The sequence below is a fragment of the Nothoprocta perdicaria genome, unplaced genomic scaffold (genome assembly GCF_003342845.1).
Source record: "Nothoprocta perdicaria isolate Ctin4 unplaced genomic scaffold, notPer1 scaffold_163, whole genome shotgun sequence".
Classification (NCBI taxonomy): domain Eukaryota; kingdom Metazoa; phylum Chordata; class Aves; order Tinamiformes; family Tinamidae; genus Nothoprocta; species Nothoprocta perdicaria.
In genome coordinates, this window is record NW_020454794.1 from 967,949 (window position 1) to 990,469 (window position 22,521).

The 22,521-nt window shown below is 40.2% G+C and overlaps 1 protein-coding gene across 1 annotated transcript in view; it reads left to right on the forward strand.

Annotated features, from left to right (window-relative positions):
* The first annotated feature begins 1,004 nt into the window (after positions 1-1,004).
* EIF5B (eukaryotic translation initiation factor 5B) overlaps positions 1,005-22,521 on the forward strand; it is a 29,300-nt gene continuing 7,783 nt past the window's right edge. The window contains exons 1-14 of the mRNA XM_026035646.1: positions 1,005-1,100; positions 2,670-2,758; positions 11,958-12,083; positions 12,169-12,253; positions 12,683-13,298; positions 13,761-13,981; positions 14,169-14,319; positions 15,242-15,337; positions 16,351-16,437; positions 17,905-17,994; positions 19,626-19,933; positions 20,527-20,634; positions 20,780-20,890; positions 21,987-22,054. Of these exons, the coding sequence (XP_025891431.1) occupies positions 1,005-1,100; positions 2,670-2,758; positions 11,958-12,083; positions 12,169-12,253; positions 12,683-13,298; positions 13,761-13,981; positions 14,169-14,319; positions 15,242-15,337; positions 16,351-16,437; positions 17,905-17,994; positions 19,626-19,933; positions 20,527-20,634; positions 20,780-20,890; positions 21,987-22,054 (2,252 nt within the window). The remainder of the gene's footprint in view (positions 1,101-2,669; positions 2,759-11,957; positions 12,084-12,168; positions 12,254-12,682; positions 13,299-13,760; positions 13,982-14,168; positions 14,320-15,241; positions 15,338-16,350; positions 16,438-17,904; positions 17,995-19,625; positions 19,934-20,526; positions 20,635-20,779; positions 20,891-21,986; positions 22,055-22,521) is intronic.

The window sequence follows — 22,521 nt, forward strand, 5'->3', positions numbered from 1 at the left end:
GGCGGGAGCGGGGCGCCGTTGGCGACCGTTGGCGGCCGTTGGGCGCGGGGGCGGCGGCCGCGTCGGGGCCTTTAGGAAGGGGGTTCGCCGCCGGAGCACGCGGTGCGGGCGCCCTGCCCGCTGCGGGGAGAGGGCCCCGGCCTCGCTGCCGGCGCCGCGGCTCCCCCGGCTGTCACTGCGTGTCACACCGGGGGCTATGGGTTGTGATGTATCTCTGTGCTTCTTGCAACTGTAATCGGTACAGGCCACAGCAATAGCTTGTGATCGCACAAATATCCACGAGGATCTTCCCTACAGCTTGGACTGTCAGTGAACTTTGCTTCTTTTTTTTTAATATATATTTTCCTAAAGGCAGCCCTGTTTATTCTATGGCTCACTGTTGGGTGAATCATGTTGCGTATGTGCGAATTAGGAGGAGAGTAGGTGTTGTTACTTGTCATTATAAAGTTACAAATGCGTAATCAATCTGTGGAGTTGCAAATATGGACAAATATGGACAAGGAGTTTAATATCCAGGCAGGATTATTCTCTTAAAATGAATATAGTCAAGAAACAGTTTGTACACTTCATTTTTTTTCTTACTCTTACCCTAGTTCTTCACTCTGTGTGCCCTTCTTTACTCCATAAGTGTATTTAATGGAAAGTACCTAAAGAAACTTCTTCCACAAACTTGTGTCTTTTTTTTTTTTCTGTTTCTCTTCTCTCCTTTCCACTTTTTCTGGTTAGAATATGACTGCTTGTTGTTAGTTGAGCAAATCTTAAGTATTCCTTTTTCTTTAGGTGTTTTAATTGTCTAGGTATGCATTACAGTAAGATACCGAGGAAAAATGCTGGTGATCCAAAGCTATTGCTCCTTTCCAGGTTAGGGTGTGAGCCGTTTTACTACTTTCTGTTCTGTCTTTCCTGATAATGACRATTCTGCTAGCGAAGCTCTCTCGTCTGACTGACTTCCTCCCTCCTTGTGCTGCACCATATGCTGCTTTGTAGCGCAGACTGTTCCCAGCATGTCTCAGTGGCAGCACTGCATGGCAGCTCCCTTGGCAGCAGCGCTGGGTAAGGAGGTGATTCCAGTGCGATTTGAGGAAGAGGAAAGGATTGGGGTRTGTGTGTGTGTGCTGTAGAGCTCTTTGCACAAAGTAGAGATGACACTGGTATTGGGCAGAAGCCTTCAGGCACGGGGCGCTGCTCTTTGGGACGCTTTTGTGACAGTAGCTGCTTCGTGGGCAAAGGGGTAGCAAACCCTGAAAGCAAAGCCAAAAAATAGTTGGGATAATTGAAGTCTTAAGGACATAATCGTTAGTGCAGATCCAGTTTCTACGGAACAGCGAAGAGTAGTGATACAGTTATATTGCTCTATACAGACTTTTTGTTTTTCACTTGTTTTTCCTGATGTTCTGTTTACACTTCTGCTCCTTGGGTCTGAAGGTTGGTGGCTTCATTCAACTGGTGATGTTTTTTTGCACCTGGAGTCCTTCACTGACAAGAATGTGATTGTTCATGTTGATGGCTTCTTCTCCCTCTGGGATCCACTTGGGATTGCTTTCACATGCTTGCTTTACATGCCTTGCTTTTGCTTCACTGGTCTGCAGCTCCACTTCACATCCATATTTACTCTACATGGTGCCTTTCACATGTTAAATGTTCTTGTTCCATTTCTTACCCCTAAACCCAGTTTTGTTCAGCTCTAGCACTGCATTTCTTTAACTGGCCACTGGTGAGTTGTTTTTAGCTGTAGGGTCTGCAGCGCCGGCTTGTGTCCCGTCGCTTATCACTCCTCTGCCGCACCCTGTGCTCCGCTTCAAGGCCTCTGCTATCGTACCAGGCCTGTAGTTTTCTCCATCGGTGTATCAGAGTTGTAAATACCTTGYTCTACACAGAGCAGCAGCTGGTTACTGCTGTCTATATGAAGCCATGGTTGTATGGTCCTTATACAAGAATAAACAATAAAGCAAATGTTAAAACRGAGTACCATGTATTCAGGGAAACTACTGTTGCAGCTAAATTAAGTAAAATGAASTTGCAGGCAGGCCCAGGAGAGCTCAGCTGGAGCAAGGGTGGCAAAGCTTCAGTGTTAAAGTTTTGCAAGCTCAATATGAAGCCTGTGTCCCATTGCTAGTAATGGCAATACCCTATTCCAGGGCTACTTGATGATGGGAGGGATAATGTGAAAGAAGAATTCACAGGTGTGTGTTTGAGAAGGGCAGGAAAACTGCTCTCTCTGTGTTTAACAGGAAAGTGTTTGAGGGGATGGGAATCAGGATGGGTCTAGAAGGCCAATGATATTTTGGAATATCTCACTACCTGCAAAGGTGCTTCCCTGTCATCTGATGGTGTCAAGACTGGTCTAGTAGTTCATTTCTTTGCCCCTGTCTGTTTCTGCAGAATGAAATAGGGGTCATATTGATGAATGTTGGTATATCAAAACAAGTATGCTAGTAAGTGAAACTGAGGAAGGATTTTGGCATGGGAGCAGGGTGTAAATATATAGGGTCAAGATAACTGCAGTAGGGAAAGAGTGGGAAGATAGAAGTGTGGCCTGTTTTCAATATATAGCACTTGCTGAACCAGTTTACCTATAAATCTGTTCCTGCTATGCAGCATTCTGCTATWATGCTCCTATGGAACCTTTTTGTTAAGTCCTGCTGTTTCTTTTTGTTGTTGTTGTGCAGGRGTTCGTGGAGAACACATTTATCCAGATGGCCAGAGTTATAGTCACTGTAGGAAAACTGTGTAGTGTGTTAAAGAGGCACCTTGAAAGGTGAAGTGTGTCCTGGGTGATAAGAGGCCCCTAGGCCATATGGAGGCAGCCTTAATAGGCTGCTTGGAATTTTTATGGTTGTGTTACATGCTCATTTTCAAATTAAACTTCAGAGCGAGCCTTGTCAGTAGAAGGAAAGAGGCAGATTTCCAGGCTTTCCCAGGGAAGTGGGAGTGTTGGGATGCGTGATGCGGCTTCTGCTGTCAGTGGCAGCTCTGCTGCAGCTCTTGGGCAGAGCTGAAGAACAGCACATGCAGCAAGGGTTCCTCATGCTGTGTGAGTTGGGTGCCGTGTTCCCTAATGGGTGGGAAGAAGGGCAGTTGTGGACTAAGCTTTGATTTCAAGCCTCAAGTTGGTGCTATGCACCGAGAAGAAGATTCTCTGTATATTCCAAATTTCTGCCTGCCTAGAATCTGCATCTTTTCCACTTTCATTAGCTTTTTAGGGATTCTTTTCCCTCTCTGTCCCCTTTTTCCAGGTTTACCTCTTTCTCCTCTTCTCAGCAGCGCTTTTTAGCTTCCAAGACTTAATCTTTAGGTGCATTCCTGTGCCCTTTAATGTTGTGAGCTGCTGCCTGGGCATACTGCTCTGATCATTCATGCATATGGCTTTAGGAGTTGCACATGCCAACTGTGATTCTGCAGCCAAGAGTGAACGCTGCTGCTAAAATAAGACTAACAGCGCTGTTGCTGATGCTATATATTGCTTCCTCTTCTGCAAGTTAAACTGCTGGTGCTGTCTACTAAATGTTTCTATTTCTGCCTTTCTTTTTCGTGTGCTATATAAAATCTTAATATTGCCTTGGGCAGTACTGTGAAGGCCAGTGTTTTCTAGAAAGCCTACAAATAACCTGTAGTTTCAAAATGTTCTGTACTCCAGAAAATAAATGATAACTATTGTTGTCTGCTTCTCAAAAATATTTCCAAGAGCAAAGCTTTCTGTAGTTCCAACAAAGAGAATGGCTGATAAATTCTTGCAATCCCTGCTTTGCAAGTCTCGTCTGGAAGGAGCCTGGATTTTATACCAGAAGATGAAATACCAAAATGCAATATGAATGTATATTGGCCTCTCCTATGCAAGTGTAACTTTCTCTGACAAAAAAGGGTGTTTTTTGTAATGCAAACACTTTGTGAAAACTCTTCTTACACTTTTGGATTTGTTTTTTAAAGCAAAGCATCACAACGCCKTCTAAATTTGGTGTAACTGCTATTTATGAAAACTGTTTTTCTGGACATCTCTGGAAAACTTTACTTGGAAGAAGGGGCTGGTTTGCAGTAAGTTAAAATTTGTTGTTGTTCTTGTTGACACTTGCCATGATAAGCCRGGCAAGCTGATGGCTCGATATTCATTTGTTATAGTCACACTCACTGTCATGTTTTCTGACTCTGGCCTCATGTTCCTTGCTTTGCACTTGTTCTGTGTGGTCTGTTGTTCCTTAAAATAAAAACTGCCTAGGAGTCAGTGTTATGGGCCTGGACAAAACCTCTGATCAAGTAACTCTTAATGCTTGTGTAACATTCCTTAGGAAAACGAAATGCCCCTTAGACTGTGAGAGGAAACATTTTGCACAGAAATTGTATGAATTGTGTGTTCAACCACTCKGTTTGATTTGCTCACGGAAATGCAGTGGAGACTGGTGGCTCTTCTCTTCTGGAGGCAGTTGGTGTATCATATGTGTGGCTTGTAATATAATAGTTAATGTAATAGTTATTTATATATTTATATCTATTATATATRGATATAATGTCTATTATATCTCTATAACTATCATATATAGATATGATAGTTAAATGCAGACTGTAATTTAATTATAGTTAATGTAGGTGGGTGTCCACTGCTRTTYAGAATTATAAAGAACGTAAAGTCCRTTTCATGGAGTGATGTAGATGGTATTTTTGGGATGTGTTTTGACTATATAGCATAAGAAATGCATAGGGTATGGAAAGTGTGGAATGGCACACTTGGAAGCAGCTTAAATTTTGTCAGCTTGTGCTTTTTCTAAACAAACRAATTAATCTAGGCAAGTCTGAATGCTTGTTCACTACTTAGTGTTTCATATTGCATGTTTTCAGTTGTGGTGTTCTCTCGGGACCTAAATATTTAAACTGAGCCTTGAAGAACTGTTTTTTTTCAGAGCTCTGTRTTGTCTGTTACTAACTATAACATAAGCTCTTTTCACCTTGACGCYCTTACAGCTTTAAAAGGGACTTCTAGAGAGTGCGCGTGCCTTTTTAAGTGAAGAAAAAAAATATCTAGGATGTACGAAGGAGACTTAACTTGTTTTTTCCCAGAATCTCCTGGGGCCTAACTTAGGCTTTCTTTCAGGTTTTACTTAACTAATAGTTACTCTTCTTGCCCACCTAAGCCTGAAAAGGAAGGCATGACTCTTTAATATTGTAAGATGGAATCATTGTCTTAAGAGCATGAGTAGAAACCAATTATACCTTTAGTCRAGTGCTGCTTCCTTGCTGTCTCATGTAATTAGTTAGCTTCACCAGCTTCCTTCATCTTACTAGGGCAAGGCTGTTAAGATATAGTTTCATGTTGCACTTAATTCAGTCTTGCTGTGAACTCTTTTGGACCGTCTAGTCTTTTGGTCCACAGCTGCATTTGGGCTTCATTCCAACCACTGCCATTGTATTGGAACAAATGTGTATGTACAACTCAGCTGACAGATCTAACATTATCAAACAAATAAATTTTTTTGTGAGAGATTTTGCTTGTCTGCAGCTGCTCGGTGAGAGGAGAAAGGGGGGCWGGGAAAGGGGGAGGAAATTGATGCTCAATAGCTTCCTCAGCTGCAGTGGTGGATGGCATAGCCAGGGCTCCCCTTGACTCTCCTTCGCTTCRCAGGCCAAGGAAGGAGTATAGTGGAGCTGGGCTTTATTTTTCCCAAGCTTTCAAGCTATGCCACGTGTATGTAAATGTAATCCAAACATTTTCAGCAGAGAACTGTCTGCACCTTCCCCCCGCCCCCCTACCCTGATCCCTCATCCCAAAATGAGATGTGTGTTGGTGTTCCCATTTATTCTCTGATGGGTGAGAATGACAAAAAGGCTGCAACTTCTCATGCCTTGAATAGCCCTGCTGACCCAGCAAATGCTTGTACTTTGTATTCGTAGCCCATGTAAAGATCAAGCTGGTGGTGCATAGTTTTGAATACTTAACAAAAACACTCTAAAAGTTATTTGTTCTATAGTGTTGTAAAGCAGTTATTGTAGCAGAGCTTTTCTTTTTGAAATTAAARCAGTTTGGCTTAATATCTAAAATTGAACAGCTACAAATGTTACATTCAACCTTGAAATCCTCTAATTCTGCAATGAGGTTGTATTTAAAATGGTTATTTTTCTTATTACTGGCCTTACAAGCCACCAATATAAAGAATGTGTAATGTACTCTCCAGAACTAATGATCAAGACCTCTGTATAATGATGTTAGTAAACTAAGACAAGCCCAAATGCATAGAAATAGATGATTCAGCTTCTTTCAACTCTCTTAAATATTTGCATTTTTTAAAAACCCCAAGAAAATGACTTAATGACGGTGCTCCTCCTTTGAAGCTGGATAGGGGAGCTGGTGTCAGGCAAGTGATGCAATGTCCCCGGAGCTGCCTCAGCACAAACGGACCTCATTACACAGGAATGCAGGCAGTGAGTTTGCAGCAGTGATGTGGCTTTCCTGTTCTCTTGGCTTGCTCATCCTGCCTCTTTCACTCCATGCACAAGCACACCCTCCCTTTTAATCATATAACCCTATTCTGAGGTTTGATTTTCATCTTCATACAGAGAACTTTAAAGCAGTTTGGCTTTGGTTTAAAGCCAACTGAGATGATAAACTAAGGCAATTTTTACTAATCATATTTGTATCGGTCACTGGTGTGGATGAGAACCTTTGTAAGCTTTGAGTCTGCATGTACCCTCTGGCTTCGCTTCCATTAGGAGAGCACTGGTTGTCTTCCATTGCAAAGTTGGATGCTGGGTTTCCAGTTCTTACAGGCAACTTCTCACCTAAGCTAAATTCTCCTCTGTTTTTTTAATTTATTTTTTTTCTGTAGATTAATTCACCTAACTGTAATGGATTTGGATTGCTCTAAATGAGGGCAACTTGTCTCCTTTTGTATGCTGCTAATTAATCCCATTTCTCTACTCTTTCAGTTCATGCACAGATTAAGGATTAAATTTTCTTAGCACTGCTTTGCTAAAATGACATTTCTTAACCCAGTGCCTACATACCAAATGCTCGCTCTGGGTTCTAGGCTATGCAGTGTAAGTGCTATCATAGGTGTCCTCAAAGTCACAGTTGTAGATGATCTCAGAGAAGAGCCTGGATGAGAGCGTGCACGTCTGCTCTCTCCAACGTGTTTATCTGCTGTCAGAGGGTATTTGTGAAACGCCGTTGGTGCCGTTTGGCTCCCAGGCTGAATGTTTGCTGGAGTCTTCACGGAAGCTGGAGGAGCGTGTTTGACAAGGAAGGGCAGCCGAGCATTGGAATAGCATGAGTTCACTGAGCAAAGTAAAGTGCAAAAGGTCTGTTGACAGTTTTTTAATAGCTGTGGGCTTCTCTTCCCTGTGGTGGGCCTGCTTCTCCAATACTGAGCACGTCTTCTCAATTTTTATGCCTGGACTCCTGTTTGCTAAAGGGAGGTTGTCTTGCTTCCAGCATTTGTCATTGGTATGGAAGCCTCATGACAAAAATSCTCCAGCGTTGAACTTACCATGTTCTTGGAATCACTCTTAAGCTCTTGGGGAACCAAGAGGTGATAGGTAATTAATGTGAACTTAGAATTGTTCTGAAGCACTCCTAGGTTAGGACGTTATTGCAGGTTTTTGCTTATGTCAGAGTTACAACTTCAAATCTTGAACTGTAGTGTGATGACTTCTGTACTGGTGAGATGCACGTTAATTAATTGCTGAAAAAAAAAAAAAAAAAAAAAAGAATCCCAAACTTCCTGGCCTCTGCAAAGATGTGACTTCCTAGTTGTAGAGAAGTAGTGGAAACTACATGATTGTATAACAGGATTTGCAGGCAAAATGTCAAAGAATCCCCTCAAAAGCCTAGAGCAAGCCATTGTATATGAAAACAGAGATTGATGTAAGATTGAATGCTCTTAAATTTGTTTGTTTTAAGGTGAACTCTGATCTTGTGATAGCTTCCRCATGGAATTTCTAGGCGCTAGCTGTTGCAGGCCATTGCATCAGCAAAGCAGCTTGCTCCAAATCCATGCATGCTTCTGTGTTTTTATTTTATTTTTTTAAACATGCTACAATTTTTGTGTTAGATATTATAATGGAGTGTTTCTTTTTAACTTGTGTTGAGGTTTTAAACATTTCCTTTCTGTATTAGGAAGGCAACCAGTGGGAGGTGGATTTTTTTCTCCCCTCTCTCTCTTCAGGCTGCAGACCTATCAGGCAGGGGAATTTTCCACTTTTCTGACTCAATAGCTTGCAACAGTTTGGGATCTTATAAATAGCAGAGCTGCTGGCCATCTTTTTACATCAGATTGAGCAGAGGTGGGTGGCAGATTTTCGTCTGTTTTCTAATGTGGTCTTAGACTTTACACTGGAAATGTTTCACTTTCTCTTATGGTCTGGATTTGGGAGTGTAGTTTTCTTTGCCAGTGCTTTGGTTTAACATTGTTAATCTCTAGATGGGATTTTGGAGTGTGACTTTATGTTGTTAGCCTGATTTGGAGTTTTAATTCCCTGAGGAATGTTGCTGAGTTGCCTTTGCTGTCCACTCCTTTCTGAAAAATTCCCAATTATGTATTTGGGATAGTGTAAGTATATTTGATCCTGATTTTTTATGGAATGGTAGTGAATATTTGGAAACTAAAACACTGTTCAATTAGTGGCCCATTGAATATCCAGGCATCTATTAACAGTTTGCTTCCTTGATCCCTATGTAATGCAGAGTATCAATAGACTATGCAAGCAAATTGTACTGGAATGCTTTTATGCAAGCCAAACTTCAAAAAGAAATAAAAAACTTTATTCCAGATGTTTGCTTAATATCCCTTCTGGATCAATATCCAGGATAGATATCTGAATGTTTTGCTGTGCGGCTTTTAAAATTCAGTGGTRTTTTGTGGGTATAGATTACTTTTATTCTATTTTAAATGGTAAAAGGCAGTGAAWTTCTAAAGGAAGAATGTTGAAAATAGGATTGAATTGGAAGAGCAGCAATTTCATTCTGAGGGGAGGCAAAAAGTATAGTTGTTAGTGTGATTAGTGATCTCTGCCTGCTTGTTATGTTGCTGAGAACTCCTTTAAAACAAGCCTGACTGCTGCAGAGTTTTGATCCATATTCCTCTATGAGCATCCTTGCCTAATATTGGTGACTGGTTAATGCTTTAAACATTTCTTGTTTAAACTTTTTTTTTTCCCTTTATTTACCAAGTGAAGTCTTGTGCTGACTTGCTGCGCTGAAATGCTGCCCTAGCATTATCAGAACTAGGGCATGGTTGAACTCTCGTCATGTTTGGCAGCGAAATTAGTGGCTCGAGGCAAAAACACATGAATAAGAGGTGTCTTGGGCTTCACTTCTGAAGCAGAGGTAGAGGAAAAGGGGGCAGACGTGCCCTTCTCAGCAGGCAGGAGTGCTCTGCCTCTTGTGCTGGGAGAACAGAGAAATCCGGAGGTCTGAAGCAAATCACCAGCTGGCCTCCCTTGAGTCAAAACATGATGGGCTTAAATGGCCCAAGTTAGGCAGGGAAGTCTGCATAGGTCTTCCAGGGAAAGCAATTTGAGGACAAAATTGAAAAAGACTTGGATATAATAATGATTTCAAGTCCTATATTAGGCAGTCCAAGTTTTGCAGGGAAAAAAAATCAGGGTTTGYAGGTATTTACCAGTATTGGTAGGAAAGAAGCTTTCCTGTTACGTATTTAAATGCAGTGGTTTCCTTTTTGATATAAAAAAGTCTCAGCAAAAGAGGGAAGTTCCCTTCTTTTCTGCTTTGTGTCCTGTCTAGTAGCATAAACCCTGTGCGTTTTCTGTGTGAAATACGTTTCCTGTGGAGTTACAGTGTGCAAAGATGGGAGTCCAGGGTATCCACTTGAAAGAAGCGATGCTTAAAGGCTTGTGTCTCTAACRCCTGGATGGCACTCTGGTCAGCACTGCAGCGCTGGGAGCAGTGTCAGCAGCCGTAGTAGAGCCTGTATCTTGGCTCTGCAAACCCTCAGCTTGGTTTGGCCTCCATCTGCTCTGTAAGAACCTAAAGCAGGAAAGAAGGAAGGAAGCAAACGTGCTTGGGAAACCAGCGGGCTGCCCTTCATGCAGAAAAATCTGTGAGGCCCTAGGTAGGTAGCCGTACATTTAACGTGCTCAGCCTGATGCTAGGGCTCTGGGTGTAGTTAAACTGCTCTTTGAAATGGCTTTGGAATTGCTGAAATACAAATTGAATTCTTACAGGTGCAAAAAACTCCCCTGAAAGTTGTTCTTTTCTCTTGGGGGAGGACATTGGTTTATAAATCCTGCATTAAGGATTTAAGAGCTGCTCTTGGAGATGTGTATTATTTATCATGTGAGGCATGTCAGTACCACTAGGCTTCAAGATGCACAAGGGTGTTTGTTTTTTRATTAAAAGTAAGTATCTCTAGAAAATGTGCTTACAGTGAGATGTTGCATCACATAGCTTTTTTTTTCTGTTGATTGTATAAAAAACCCTAAAATCTTAAATACAAAGCATTAAACTTGATCTTTAAACAATACTTGTGCAGTTGTTAGATGGTCAGTATTTGGTGACTTGAATAAAATGCTGCTTGTGTGGGGTGGGTGTGGGTTTTTTTTTAATTACTCCTGGATGTGTGAACTAAAAGGGCTGAAACTCTGGTATCCTAAAGATTTGTTGTTATTGTGTAGACTGTATTTTGGGAAAAAAATGCATTTTCCTGGCTTTCTGATTATTTTGATATTTCTTTCTCTGGTGGCACAGCTGGTGGTTGTAACATAATAATGTGGACTGAAAGTGTGAGAGGAAGAGCTGTGTTTTGAGAGTGTGTTGAGGAAAAGTGATGGGTTTTTGGGGGGGTTTTGGAAACTGCAAGTTGTGATACAAGTAGTGTGCCAATATTTGCTCACTTAATAGAGCAGTAAGTTGCATGGAAGCTTTAAGTGGGCAGCAGGGAATAGCAGGAAAAAAAAAAACCCTTACAGTTTGCCTTGTGAGTGCAGTAGCTTGGAAAAACTTCTGCRTAGAAGACTTTGCTCAGTCCCATAGGTACAAGTAAAGGAGGAAAAAAGCCTATTGAAAATGCTGAACTGAAATTATTGATAGAGTAGAAGAGAGATACTTTTGCTTTTTTACAAATGAAAGATTGTACTGAGAAAGGAAAAAGGAATCAAAAGGAAAAAAAATGGACAGAATGAGATCTAAGGAGAAGGAAAGCATGGATCAAATGCCTCGTGAGACTTCCTGGGAGTTTAGGCCTAGAAGCGATGAAAATATTTGCTTGCAACTTTATCATTTCTCCTGATCTGTCTTTTGAGAGTCTGGAGAAGGGGTTAGGGTGCTCCCTCTTGCCTGCCTATTTCTGACAAAGAATAATGAGCCTCTTCAGTCTGGTGACAGAGCACAAGCAGCTGTTGCTGTGAGTTAGAAACTGTGGAAAAACTACTCCTTACCTTACTTTATCTACAAGAGCCATCAAGATACAGTAATTCTGTTCTTCTATGCACAGAAATGTTGAAAGGAGCAGATGAATGCTTTTAGTGGAATTGGTTGCTACTGAATTCCAAAACTTTTTTGTTTGTGCTTCATTTTCCCACTTTCTGGGGGAAAATCTTTCCATTAGTCGTGCTTTCTATGATTTGAATGGCTAAGCAATTGCCTTCTGGTGACAAAGGAAAATAATGAAATCAGAATTGTGTTCTTAAAAGTTTAAGCAGATCTCCCATCTAAACCTTAAATAACTGAACATAAGTTGCAGGAACTGAATGTGCAGCTTTTTTTTTCTTTTTTTTTTTTTTTTTTTTTTTCCTATTGGAAAGGTGAAACCCTAAAATGTAGGCGAAATAACTTTCAGTATACTGGAAGGAATAAGGTAACAGCGTGTAATGGTTTGTTAAACATCTTTTTCCTGCATTTCTCATGACTTCTGGTTGATCTCAGATTTTTGAAACTTTTGTTTTGTGCAGGTGACTTCTCCTTGTGTCACTTAATTTGACCCGTTCATAACCCTGCATTCTCTTTTGTATTTTAGTGCAAAAGATGATATCGATATTGATGCCCTTGCTGCTGAGATAGAAGGTGCAGGAGCTGCAAAGGAGCAGGAGCCTCAGAAAGCTAAAAGCAAAAAGAAAAAAGAGAAGAAAAAACAGGATTTTGAGTAAATATTTTTGCTTTCTTTCTAATTTTATTCCATTATACACAAGCTCACTTACTTAAGTCCCGAAACCTCTTTCTTCTTTTAGTGAAGATGATATCCTGAAAGAGCTGGAAGAACTGTCCTTAGAGACACAAGGAGGGAAGGCTGACAAGGAACCTCCTACAGGAAAGGTGAACAATGTAAAGGAAGTGGATGTGTAGTAAGAAGTAGCTGGGTTAACATTTACAGCTGTCCCAAGAAAGTTCCCGTGCTGTAGTGTAGCTGGAGCTCCAAAGTGAAACTTAGCAGTTTGTCTTCATTTGTATCTGGTCTCGTGCTTTCATACTAAATGCCAACTATGAAAAATTTTGCCAGCAGCCATGTCTGCATGTAAATGATGATCTGAAACCATGCAGAATAGATTTTAATTGTGGGCTTTGTAGCAATGTAAAAAAAAAAAAAAAAAGCCATATAGTGTATATAAAACCTGTGTTTTATGTACTGTTTTTCAAACTTTGCCTTCAGTAAGGGAAAATTTTCTTCAGCTCTCAATGCAGTGTCTCRGAACACTCACTATTCCATTCTTAATGACTGATTATTATATGATTGTTTATTACTAGGCTGAAAATGACAATGAAGACATCAGCTCATCAAAACAAGACAAGAAGAGGAAAGGAAAGAATAAAAAGACCAGTGTTGAAAATGACTATGACAGTGAGGAAGAAGATAAAGACAGAAAATCTAAAAAAAATCAGAAAGCCAAACAAGAAATGCTTTCTTGCAGTGATGATGATGATCATGAGRTGCTGCTTAAGAAAAATAAAGGGAAAACTCAGAAGTCAAATAAAAAGCAGGACGTGTCAGAAGATGATGAGACTAACGTTAAAAAAAGTAAAGAGCGAGTCAGGGCAGTATCTTCAGGGGAGAGTGGTGATGAGTCAGATGAGGTCTCCCAGCCCAGAAAAGGACAAAAGAAAACCCAGAAAGCAAAGGCTGCTCCTGCTGCTGAAAGTGGGGATGAGGAAGAATTCAAAGTAAAAACAGTGGCCCAGAAGAAGGCAGAAAAAAAGGAGCGTGAAAGGAAGAAACGTGAGGAGGAAAAAGCCAAACTGAGGAAACAGAAAGAGAAGGAAGAATCAGAAGCTGGTAGAGAACCAGCAAAGCCGAAGGAAGCTCCAAAGAAAGCTGAAGAGAAGACTTCCTCTGAAGCCCCCGAGACTCCTGCAGCAGCAGAAGGTTGGTAACAGAGTTTCTAGTACACTTAATTTAAATACTTTTTTTAATAAAGAGACCAGAATGTTGGCTGGCAATGAGGATGACTGCTGCTTTCCTCTAAGTCAGATAGACTAGGCATTTGGTAATCTTTTCATCCTTTTTGCATTGGCTGATGTGGCTGTTTTTCCTTGGCCCGTAGTTTATCAGGTGTGTGGGGAAAGAAAAGCCAGATGGTGAATTCTCATTGCGGCATATGCCTACAGTTCTCTAATCCAAACCTAACTTTTTTTTCACTCCACGGTTATTCCTAGACACCTGTTGCATAAACACGTGAGGCCCTGCCATTGTATTTTAAGAAACCTATTTATTTTTTCATTCTGGGTTGCTTATATATTGCTTTCCTATATTTGAAGTTTTATATAGTAGCAGAAACACTAACTGTATTTGGACTCCCTAAAATTTCTGGCCTTTTTTTATCTGCAGCTGATGACAATGAGGGAGACAAAAAGAAAAAAGACAAGAAGAAAAAGAAAGGTGAGGAAAAAGAAAAAGAGAAAGAGAAGAAAAAGGGTCCTAGTAAAGCCACAGTCAAAGCTATGCAAGAAGCCTTGGCAAAAATGAAAGAAGAGGAGGAAAGGGCAAAAAGAGAGGAAGAAGAACGCATAAGACGCCTGGAGGAGCTAGAAGCTAAACGCAAAGAGGAGGTATAACTATGTTTTATTCTGCAGAYTGAATGAAGGAAGTGTTGATTGACCTCTATCCTTGTTGGCTCAGCTGTGAGATTATTACTTGATATGTTTCCTGGTCATAGAATATGTACGTTTGCCAGCTTTTGGTTCTGTAAAGCACACTTCTTAGATGTTTTCTTTGGTAACCTTTTTTTTTTTCCAGGAAAGGCTAGAACAAGAGAGGAAAGAAAGAAAGAAGCAGAAAGAAAAAGAAAGGAAAGAACGTTTGAAGAAGGAGGGAAAGCTTTTAACAAAAGCTCAACGAGAAGCCAGAGCGAGAGCAGAGGCTACTCTTAAACTCCTCCAAGCTCAGGGTAATGAAAGCAATATTTCATGCACCTTAGTCGTCACATTTAGATTTTGCTTCCTTGGGGGTAGGAGGGAACCACTGTCTCACTTTTGCAGAGAGTGAGGTGAGGGAAAGAAAGAAAGGATTTCTGTAGCTGGTACGATGTTTGGAACTCTGAAGGACCTATGCTTAGGCTCTTAATTCTCTGCAGTTGCTGTTGCCCTTTAGAGTCCTACTCTTACGCTGCCATAATTCGATTTCTGTCAATCTCAGAAAACTACCCAAAAGAATTTTTAGTGTTTCAATAAGTACTGAAATAATTAAATGAAGGATTTGTTGTTTCACTAAAAGTCTTGATTGAATCTCTTGCAATATTTCCATATTTTTCTGGTGAGCTGAAAATGAAGGTGGTGACTTCAAATTGCTGTTATTTTAGTACATAAAGCAAATCTGTAGCTTCAAAAGTACAACCTTTTATAGCAAAAGGCAAAATGCTGTCTGCTAATTAGACTTGTAAGAGGAGATCACTTATCTGCTCTTAAATGTCTGTCATTAGGTCAGTTATCAGGCTGCTTTAAAATGAATTCTAGCATAGAGGAATTTCAGTTGACATAGGCTGGGTAAGCTTGAGGGCTTTGTGTTCATGAAAGCATATTTAAGTGGTATTGGGAATTTGCAAACCTGCAGTTCTAAGATTTGTCTCTTTCAGAGATAGGATTACTTGAGAAATGCATTTACAAGGGCAGTGAGTGAACAGGTAGAACTACTTAACATCACTCAAGTCTTGTAACGTTAAAAATTGGWCTAAGGTTTTTGTTAGTGGAAAGCAGGCTCAGTGCATTTTCTAGCTCTTTCTATTCTTCTACCTTGCAAGTCTAGAAAAACGTCTTGTTTATCCAAACTTTGTTTAGCAAGTAATCACCTGGATTTTTCCCTGATTTTTATAGGTGTTGAAGTGCCATCCAAAGACTCTGTGCCAAAAAAGAGGCCAATATATGAAGATAAAAAGAAAAAGAAACAGCAGCAGCAGGAAAATAAAGAAGGTGCGCTTGACATATGGTGATACTCAACAAAATAGTCACAGTTCCAGGAGGTGTTTGCAGAATAAACCAGCTAATCCTAAACTGATTGCATGTCAAAGTGCCTGCAAGTTGCTTCGTCTCCCTACCCATGCAAGTGCTCATGTATTAAGATCAGAGATGTTCTGAAGACTGCTTGTTGTTTTCTAATCCTTTGTTTTACAGTATACTTGACTGCTGTGGTTTTCTTCTTGTCTAGTTTATCTTCAGAATTTGCAAGTATTATATAAGATGTAACAGTATTGGGAATGTGAGGTTGCATGTTTTCTGTGCTAATGTAAAGTAAGTGCAACAAAGTGTAAATAACAATGACTTGTTATTAAGTCTAAKCTGATTCCTGGATGAAAGGGCGTTGATGTCATTTTTGTTTTTTAAATTGGAGAAAGATGTTTTGCTTGTGTCCTATAGAGAGGATAGTTTTTCCTATAGAGAGGATAATTTTCAGTTTCCAGGACCACAAGTAACAYTTTAGCGAAACAAACAAACAAGACACCCTTAAGATAAAACCTAACTCAGAACTAAAAACTTAAGTTGCTTTTTATCATGCTAGCTTGACACATTCAATCAATTTAGACTATGTTTATCTCTTGACTCTTGTGTTTCATGTGTTTTTGTGATAGAGTGGCTTTTTTCACCAAGACTTTAATAATTGGTTTAAAAAATAATTACTTGAATCATTATTATTTTGTTCAGCTCTTTTAAGAAAAAAATCCCGGAATACTGTGCTCAGAAGTAATGGCAGTTCTTTTAAGTGTTAATTGACTAAGTCTATTTAAAGTGTGGCTATTTGAGAAATAGCTTCCTTCCAAGAAGTTTACTGTGTTTTAGATCACTAAGTGCTTGTTTGGTTAGTTTTGATTAGTTTCCTTATATCAGTACAACTTAAAAATAGCTGTATTAGCCTAACATTCAGTTTCTAACTAGGTCAGTTTCAGCTGAGAGAATGTAGCAGTTAATTTGCTTTCCTGCAATTTCAGAACCTGTGGAGGCAACTTCCCYAGCTGAAGATGCTGTGGAACTAGAACCACCAGTAAAAGAAGAGGCTCCTCTTCCCGTAGAACCAGGTCAGTAGTAATGTTGTTAAACTYAGAGCATGTAATAAGGCTGTTGTGGGGTAGTATGGAGTGGCAAATAACTTTTTGAGACTCTTTATCTTGTTGAATGGGGCTGAGTATCTGCCCTAAGTCAAGGGACTGTCTGAGGAACGGATGGGAGTTTCATGGCATAAAAAGGCAGAAAGCTTCAGGATGTGGGACTGTAAATGCTCCATATTCTGGAAATACTCTAGTCTTCAATTAATTCAGGCAGCCGTGGCATATTAGAACATTTGKTGCCTTATGATCAGCTCTTTTCACTTCTCATTTGCTTTCTGAAAGTCTGTTTTGTCAGCTGCCAGATGCAGCCCATTCCCTCTGCTCTCTTTTGGTACCTGTGCTGCAATCTTCAGTGAAGGTTTTCTGCATTCAGTGGGCTTTGCTTTCACAAGTGCCAAATGCAGTGGGTATTGACTGGCTTGTGAGAATAAGTCTTTTTAGCCTGGCGTGTGACACTTGCTTTCCTAATTGTCTATGCACAGTACTTGTGTTGACAAAATAGCATCCTACTGGACTTCTGCTTCCTTAGCCAGGACACTTATTTTCACTTTTTACCTTTATTCTAAGTTAGACGAGTACTGACAAGACTTCCAGTTGAATATGCCAAAATATTCATATGCTGYATATGTATGTCAGTTCTAGTTGGCTTCTCTCTTGCAGGAATGATTTTGTTGCCACAAAAGAGAAGGGCTGTCTGGCAGAATTCTACTTCTGAGTTAATCTGCCAGCAGTCTGGTATTTACTCCTCCTGTTGGTTTCAAATAGCTGAAATTTCATGACTTGCCGTGTACTGCATCACATATGCTGTTTAATGCCTCTTTTGGAGGAGACTGAAAGTTTGTTTTTGCCATTCATCTCTTAATAGCTGCAGCCTCTTCAGATGGCTGAGTTGAGGGAGTGAATATTTCAATGCATCTGGAATTCAGAGTGTYGTATAATTGTGTTAAGGCACATGCAGTCTTAAAGTTGCTTAGCTGCTTTCCTCCTAACTGAAATGAATACTGCAACCAGACTCTCTTACTGTTTCTCTGTTACACATGGCTAGCTGTTAACTGGACAGCTCCTTTCAAGGCATGTGATTTTGTAGAAACTGGTGGTATTTATTAAGCAGTTGCTTGTCAGGCAGACAGGAACTGGATCTAGAGTAGTTTAGCTGGGTCTTCCAAAAATAACTTTTGCTAGGCATGCTAGAGCTAGAAGACTTTGTGAAGAGAAGTGAAGATGATTTATTAAGCATGCAGCATTAGTGAAGACTGGTGAATTTTTTTTTCCCCTTGATTATCAGGATTTTTTTATTTGAGAATTGAGGTAATTTATAGATTAATGGTAGGAGCAAGCTTAAAAGTTGCAGTTGTTGGTAAGTCAGAGGATGGGGGCTTCTAAAAACTTYGTTGCAGGGCTGTTTCCTTTTTACTTATTTAATTTTGGATTTCACAGTTTCAGAAGAAAAGGAAGAAGAAGAAGAAACAGAAGATGCAGGTTTGGATGACTGGGAAGCAATGGTTAGTGATGAAGACGGCGAGAAAGGTGAGCATGTAAATACCAGGATCAGTAGATTTCTTTTGGGCCAAGTTGTTTCTGGGGAAAGTACTGTAATGCTTCCCCTTTGCTAAGTTGCGTGAGTGATGAAGCAAGTGTGGTAGAAAGGGATATAAGCACCTTCTTAAAGGAAAGCTTTCAGAAGCTAGTTGAATATTAATCAAAAGGATTCTTTAAGTGTACTTACCACCTAAACTAAGTCACTTGGAGTTTTGTTGTTGTTTGTTTGATTTTACAAGAGTAAAAATTCCCTCTAGAAGTGCTTAAACCACCACTAGGATTTTAGGGAAACCTTTTAGCTTGTACTGATTTTCTCCAGTAACCAATTCCAGGCCGTAACAGTTTTACTATGACTATTTTGTGACATCTAGAAGAATATCTGTGAAACAAGCTCCTGTGTTAAGTGGGGGACTGAGGTAGTATAAAGTGTTATTAGTAAACTCTAGGTGTCTGATCCCCTTCTTTTAGAGGGGAGGGAGGAAGAAAGGGAGAAAGTACCAGAATGATCATGTTCAGCTACCACAACAGATGTCCTGGGCATGGCAAAGTCCATTTTCTGTCTCCAGCTGGCAGCAGTGTGTGCAGAAGAGGTAGAGCTTAGCGAGCATGTGGGGGGAGCTTCTCAGGTAAGTTCCTATGGTGGTGGAGGAAGCAGTGCTCCCTGAAGGGGAGTTGGTTACTATATTTAGTCCTTCCATGATTTAGCTTCATTATTTCTAAAGATCAGAAACYAGTTTGTGTTCTGGCCTGCTCAACCCCACTTTTAGCCCTTGTGCTTTCAAGTTTGGTGTTCTGCACAAACACAGGTCCTACAGAGGTGGGCATTCCTGTGGTGCTGGATTGTCCTACCTTGGCTAGTAAGGACTGCTCATGTTCTTGAAAATCTGTTTTAGTCTGTTGCCACCAATGTCACATCCCACAGGCTGGTCAGATGTGAATGAGCTGCCAATGCAGTGCAGAAAGGAACTTCCTTGGAAGTTAGACTTGGTGTATTGCTAAGCTGACAGACTTCAGTGCAGGAGGGAACCCCTCAGGTTGTTTCTAGGATAAATGTATTTGCAAAAAAAAAAAAAAAAAAAAAAGCTTTTTTGTTTTGTTTTACTGAATAATTCCTCTGGAAGGTAAGTCTTCTCTAAACTGTTTCAAAGAAACCCTAAAGATAAGGCTTTTAAAGGTATAGAAGTGACTGTAAGAATCAGAAATTTTGATTCTTTTTGTCTTTAAATGTGCTTTCATGATCTGAAGTTCACTGAATGCATATTGTGAATTTGTAGTGCTTCTTCTATGCTAAAGTATATTAGTGAATTCATTCCTTTATGAAGTGCACAGTGTTAAAAAGGGCACCTTTTTACTTCTCTGACTATTTAAAAATGACTGCTTGTATCCTTGTTCCTTCCCTGTCCCCAACTTGCTCTGCTTGCACGTATTGTAAACACTTAAGTTGGCAGCTGTAGACACGAAACACTTGTTAAAGAAAACTGAAAAAATATGGGAACCTGATCCCTTTTTTTCAGTCTTACATAGTAGACTTTTTATTTTGTTGCCCCCCTCCTCACAAATCTGAATGCAATAAAAAAAAAAAAAAAAAAATTACTTTAGGTTTTTATTTTCTTTCCTAGAAAGTAAACCTGTCCACATTGAAGTCAAAGAACAAAATGAAGTGGATGAGGAGGAGGATGAGGAAGACGAAGATGAGGAGGAGGAGGAAGAGGAGGAGAGTGAAGAATCTGATGAAGGAGAAAGTGAAGGGAGTGACGATGAGGATGAAAAGACCTCAGATGAGAGAGAGGCAGATTCCCAAGCTGTTGGGAAGCAGTCTATGGAGAAGAAGCCTAGCAAGGAGATCAGCTCGGATTCGGAGTACGACTCTGACGATGACCGCACTAAGGAAGAGCGCGCCTACGATAAAGCGAAACGGAGAATAGAGGTACTGTGGGCTGGCTTTACTGGGGGAATWCTCTTGCACTGTGTAAGAAACACTTTCAGCCTCCACTGTTGAGAGAAAGTCCCGTTAAATTTGTGCAAATGGTGCCTGTGTCACGACCAGTGTTTAGACAGGTTCGTAAAATGGYCTTACCGTGTTTACTGCTCACCCCTTCTTTTTTCTTTTCTCCCCTCTCTGAATCCAAAGTATCTTGATTTAGAGGACTTCATTGCWGATGGTGTATTTGTGTCACTTTTGGGGAGAAAAAAAAAAGTGTACCCTTTATAGATGTTTTAAATTTAAAAATACMTTAATTTCTTTTTACGGTCGTGAACTTTTATCTTGTCTGGATCAAGATGCTGCTTCAAAATGCACCATTAAAACTACATGTTAGTGCATGCAATAACTTAGCCTACTGATGAACTGTATTTTAGCTGCTAGTTAATGATTCTTTTCTTGATTTTTGTCAGTTACCTCTGCTTGAATCAGCTTGAAAACTTAAGTTTCCAAATTAACTCTGTTTTGCATGAATAATCGGCTCGAGAGGTCATGAGCTTTTCTTTCATACTTAGCAAGTTTTGAATTTACTTSTCTAGAAGCGTCGAGCTGAAAACAGCAAGAATATGAACACGGAGAGGCTCAGAGCACCCGTTATCTGTGTCCTGGGGCATGTCGACACAGGCAAGACCAAAATTTTAGATAAGGTAAGATGCAGATGTGTGTTTGTCCCTGCTTATGCAGTTCTTATTAGAAATAGTGTAATCTGATGTGACTACAAAGGGTCTCTCATATGCAAGTGTTCCTGCTTTCTTTGAGTTCAGCTCTTTGTGCTCTCTGTGTTGTCTCTAGCTTCGGCATACCCATGTACAGGACAGYGAGGCTGGTGGCATCACACAGCAGATCGGGGCCACTAACGTTCCCCTTGAAGCTATTAATGAGCAAACCAAGATGGTGAAAAATGTAAGTAATGTAGCACTTCAAATACTGCTTTTTGAAAATATAAGTAATTACTACTTAGGCCTTGTGAGATTTGTGCTGGCAAGGGTAGGTGCCTTTTCCYGTTTATCTCCACTATTGGAGTTAATTTCTGGGTGGCTGCTTTATTTATTTGTTTAACTCCTATCTCTTTTTCCCATCCTGCCTAAAGAGGAGCTTCACCTTTATGGTGTTAGTATATGTAGCTGATGTTGGGTCCAATTAAAGCAGTTTCTTTGGCAGAAACACGCAACTGCTGTTTACCCCAATCTGCACTAATGGACTACTTGTTTCTCAATACTTTGGTTTATCATCTTGACTTTTACCTGCAGGAATTAGAATTGGGCCTATTTGAATTTTACTCTGATACAGAAATAAAACTGTTGTATTGCTTGTTTTAGATACTGTATACTGTATCTACTTGCAGTAGGTGTCCAAAAACCTTAGCAGCGATGGCTGTTATGAGTAATATTCCTGTCCCTTGATAACTTAAGAATTTTATAATCACAAAACTAGTCGGTCAACTGCTGTGGAGATGTTTAATGAAGGAGGTTTTCCCAAAACGTTGGCTGTTACTGAGTGTAATGAGGAGGCTGCAGCAACAGCTGTCGTAAAACCCCTGCAGAGAACTGCCTCTCAGTTCTCTAGTACCTTTCTTAAGATTTTATTCAATTACTTAAAGCTGTAAGATCGTTTGAGAGGAGTAAATGTTCAAGACAGATACGATAAATCTCACTAGCCTAAACTGTGTATGTGGGGTTTTTTTTGGGGGGGGGGGGGGGGGGGGGGGGGGACGGACGGACGACTTGTTCCACCCCCACCCCACCATGGGCTGCTTCATCTTACAAATAGTCTTAGCTAAGCATATAGCTACCTGATATCCAGGGAATTGTGCTACATTATATTAATACTTTATATTGACATGATCTTTGCCTAATTTGACTAATTAAAAATGTTAGGCCTGCTTAAAAATGTGTATCTGGATCTTTGAAGTGAGTGCTGTTGCTGAGACCCTGAGCTCTGAAGGGTTGTTTTTTCCTTGTATAATCTTTCCAAGATGGCTAATATTTGGAAATATTAGTTTGACAGAGAGAACATAAAAATTCCAGGAATGCTGATAATTGACACTCCAGGACACGAGTCTTTCAGGTAATGTTCACTCTTTCAATGCTCTTCTTCAGAAATTATGTTTAAAGTGTCTTTGTACGTTCTAACAAAGTACTAGGTATTTGCCTAATCCACTGYGTTTCTTCTCACGTAATGAAATCGAAAGCAGAGGAATAAATGTATTCATGTCAATTGAACCATGAATATTTGAGGGGTGGGAAAAAAAAATAAAAGTAACTATGGAAGAAAAAAAAAGGTAACTATTTCTGAGTAGTTAGTGTGAAAGAAAAGACAAAGCTGGCTGGGAAAGAGAAGGTGAGCATCTCAGAAGACATAAGTACTCTGGTTTAAAAAATTAAAGCTTCTATTTTAGCCTCCAGTCTACAGTGTCCCCGCTAAGGGCATGGAGTTCTTAAGGATACATATTTTTGGATAGTTAAAAAGCAGCTGCTTCCTGTGCTGTCTGCGAACACCGACACGCAAACAAGTCACTAGATCAACTTTTCAGT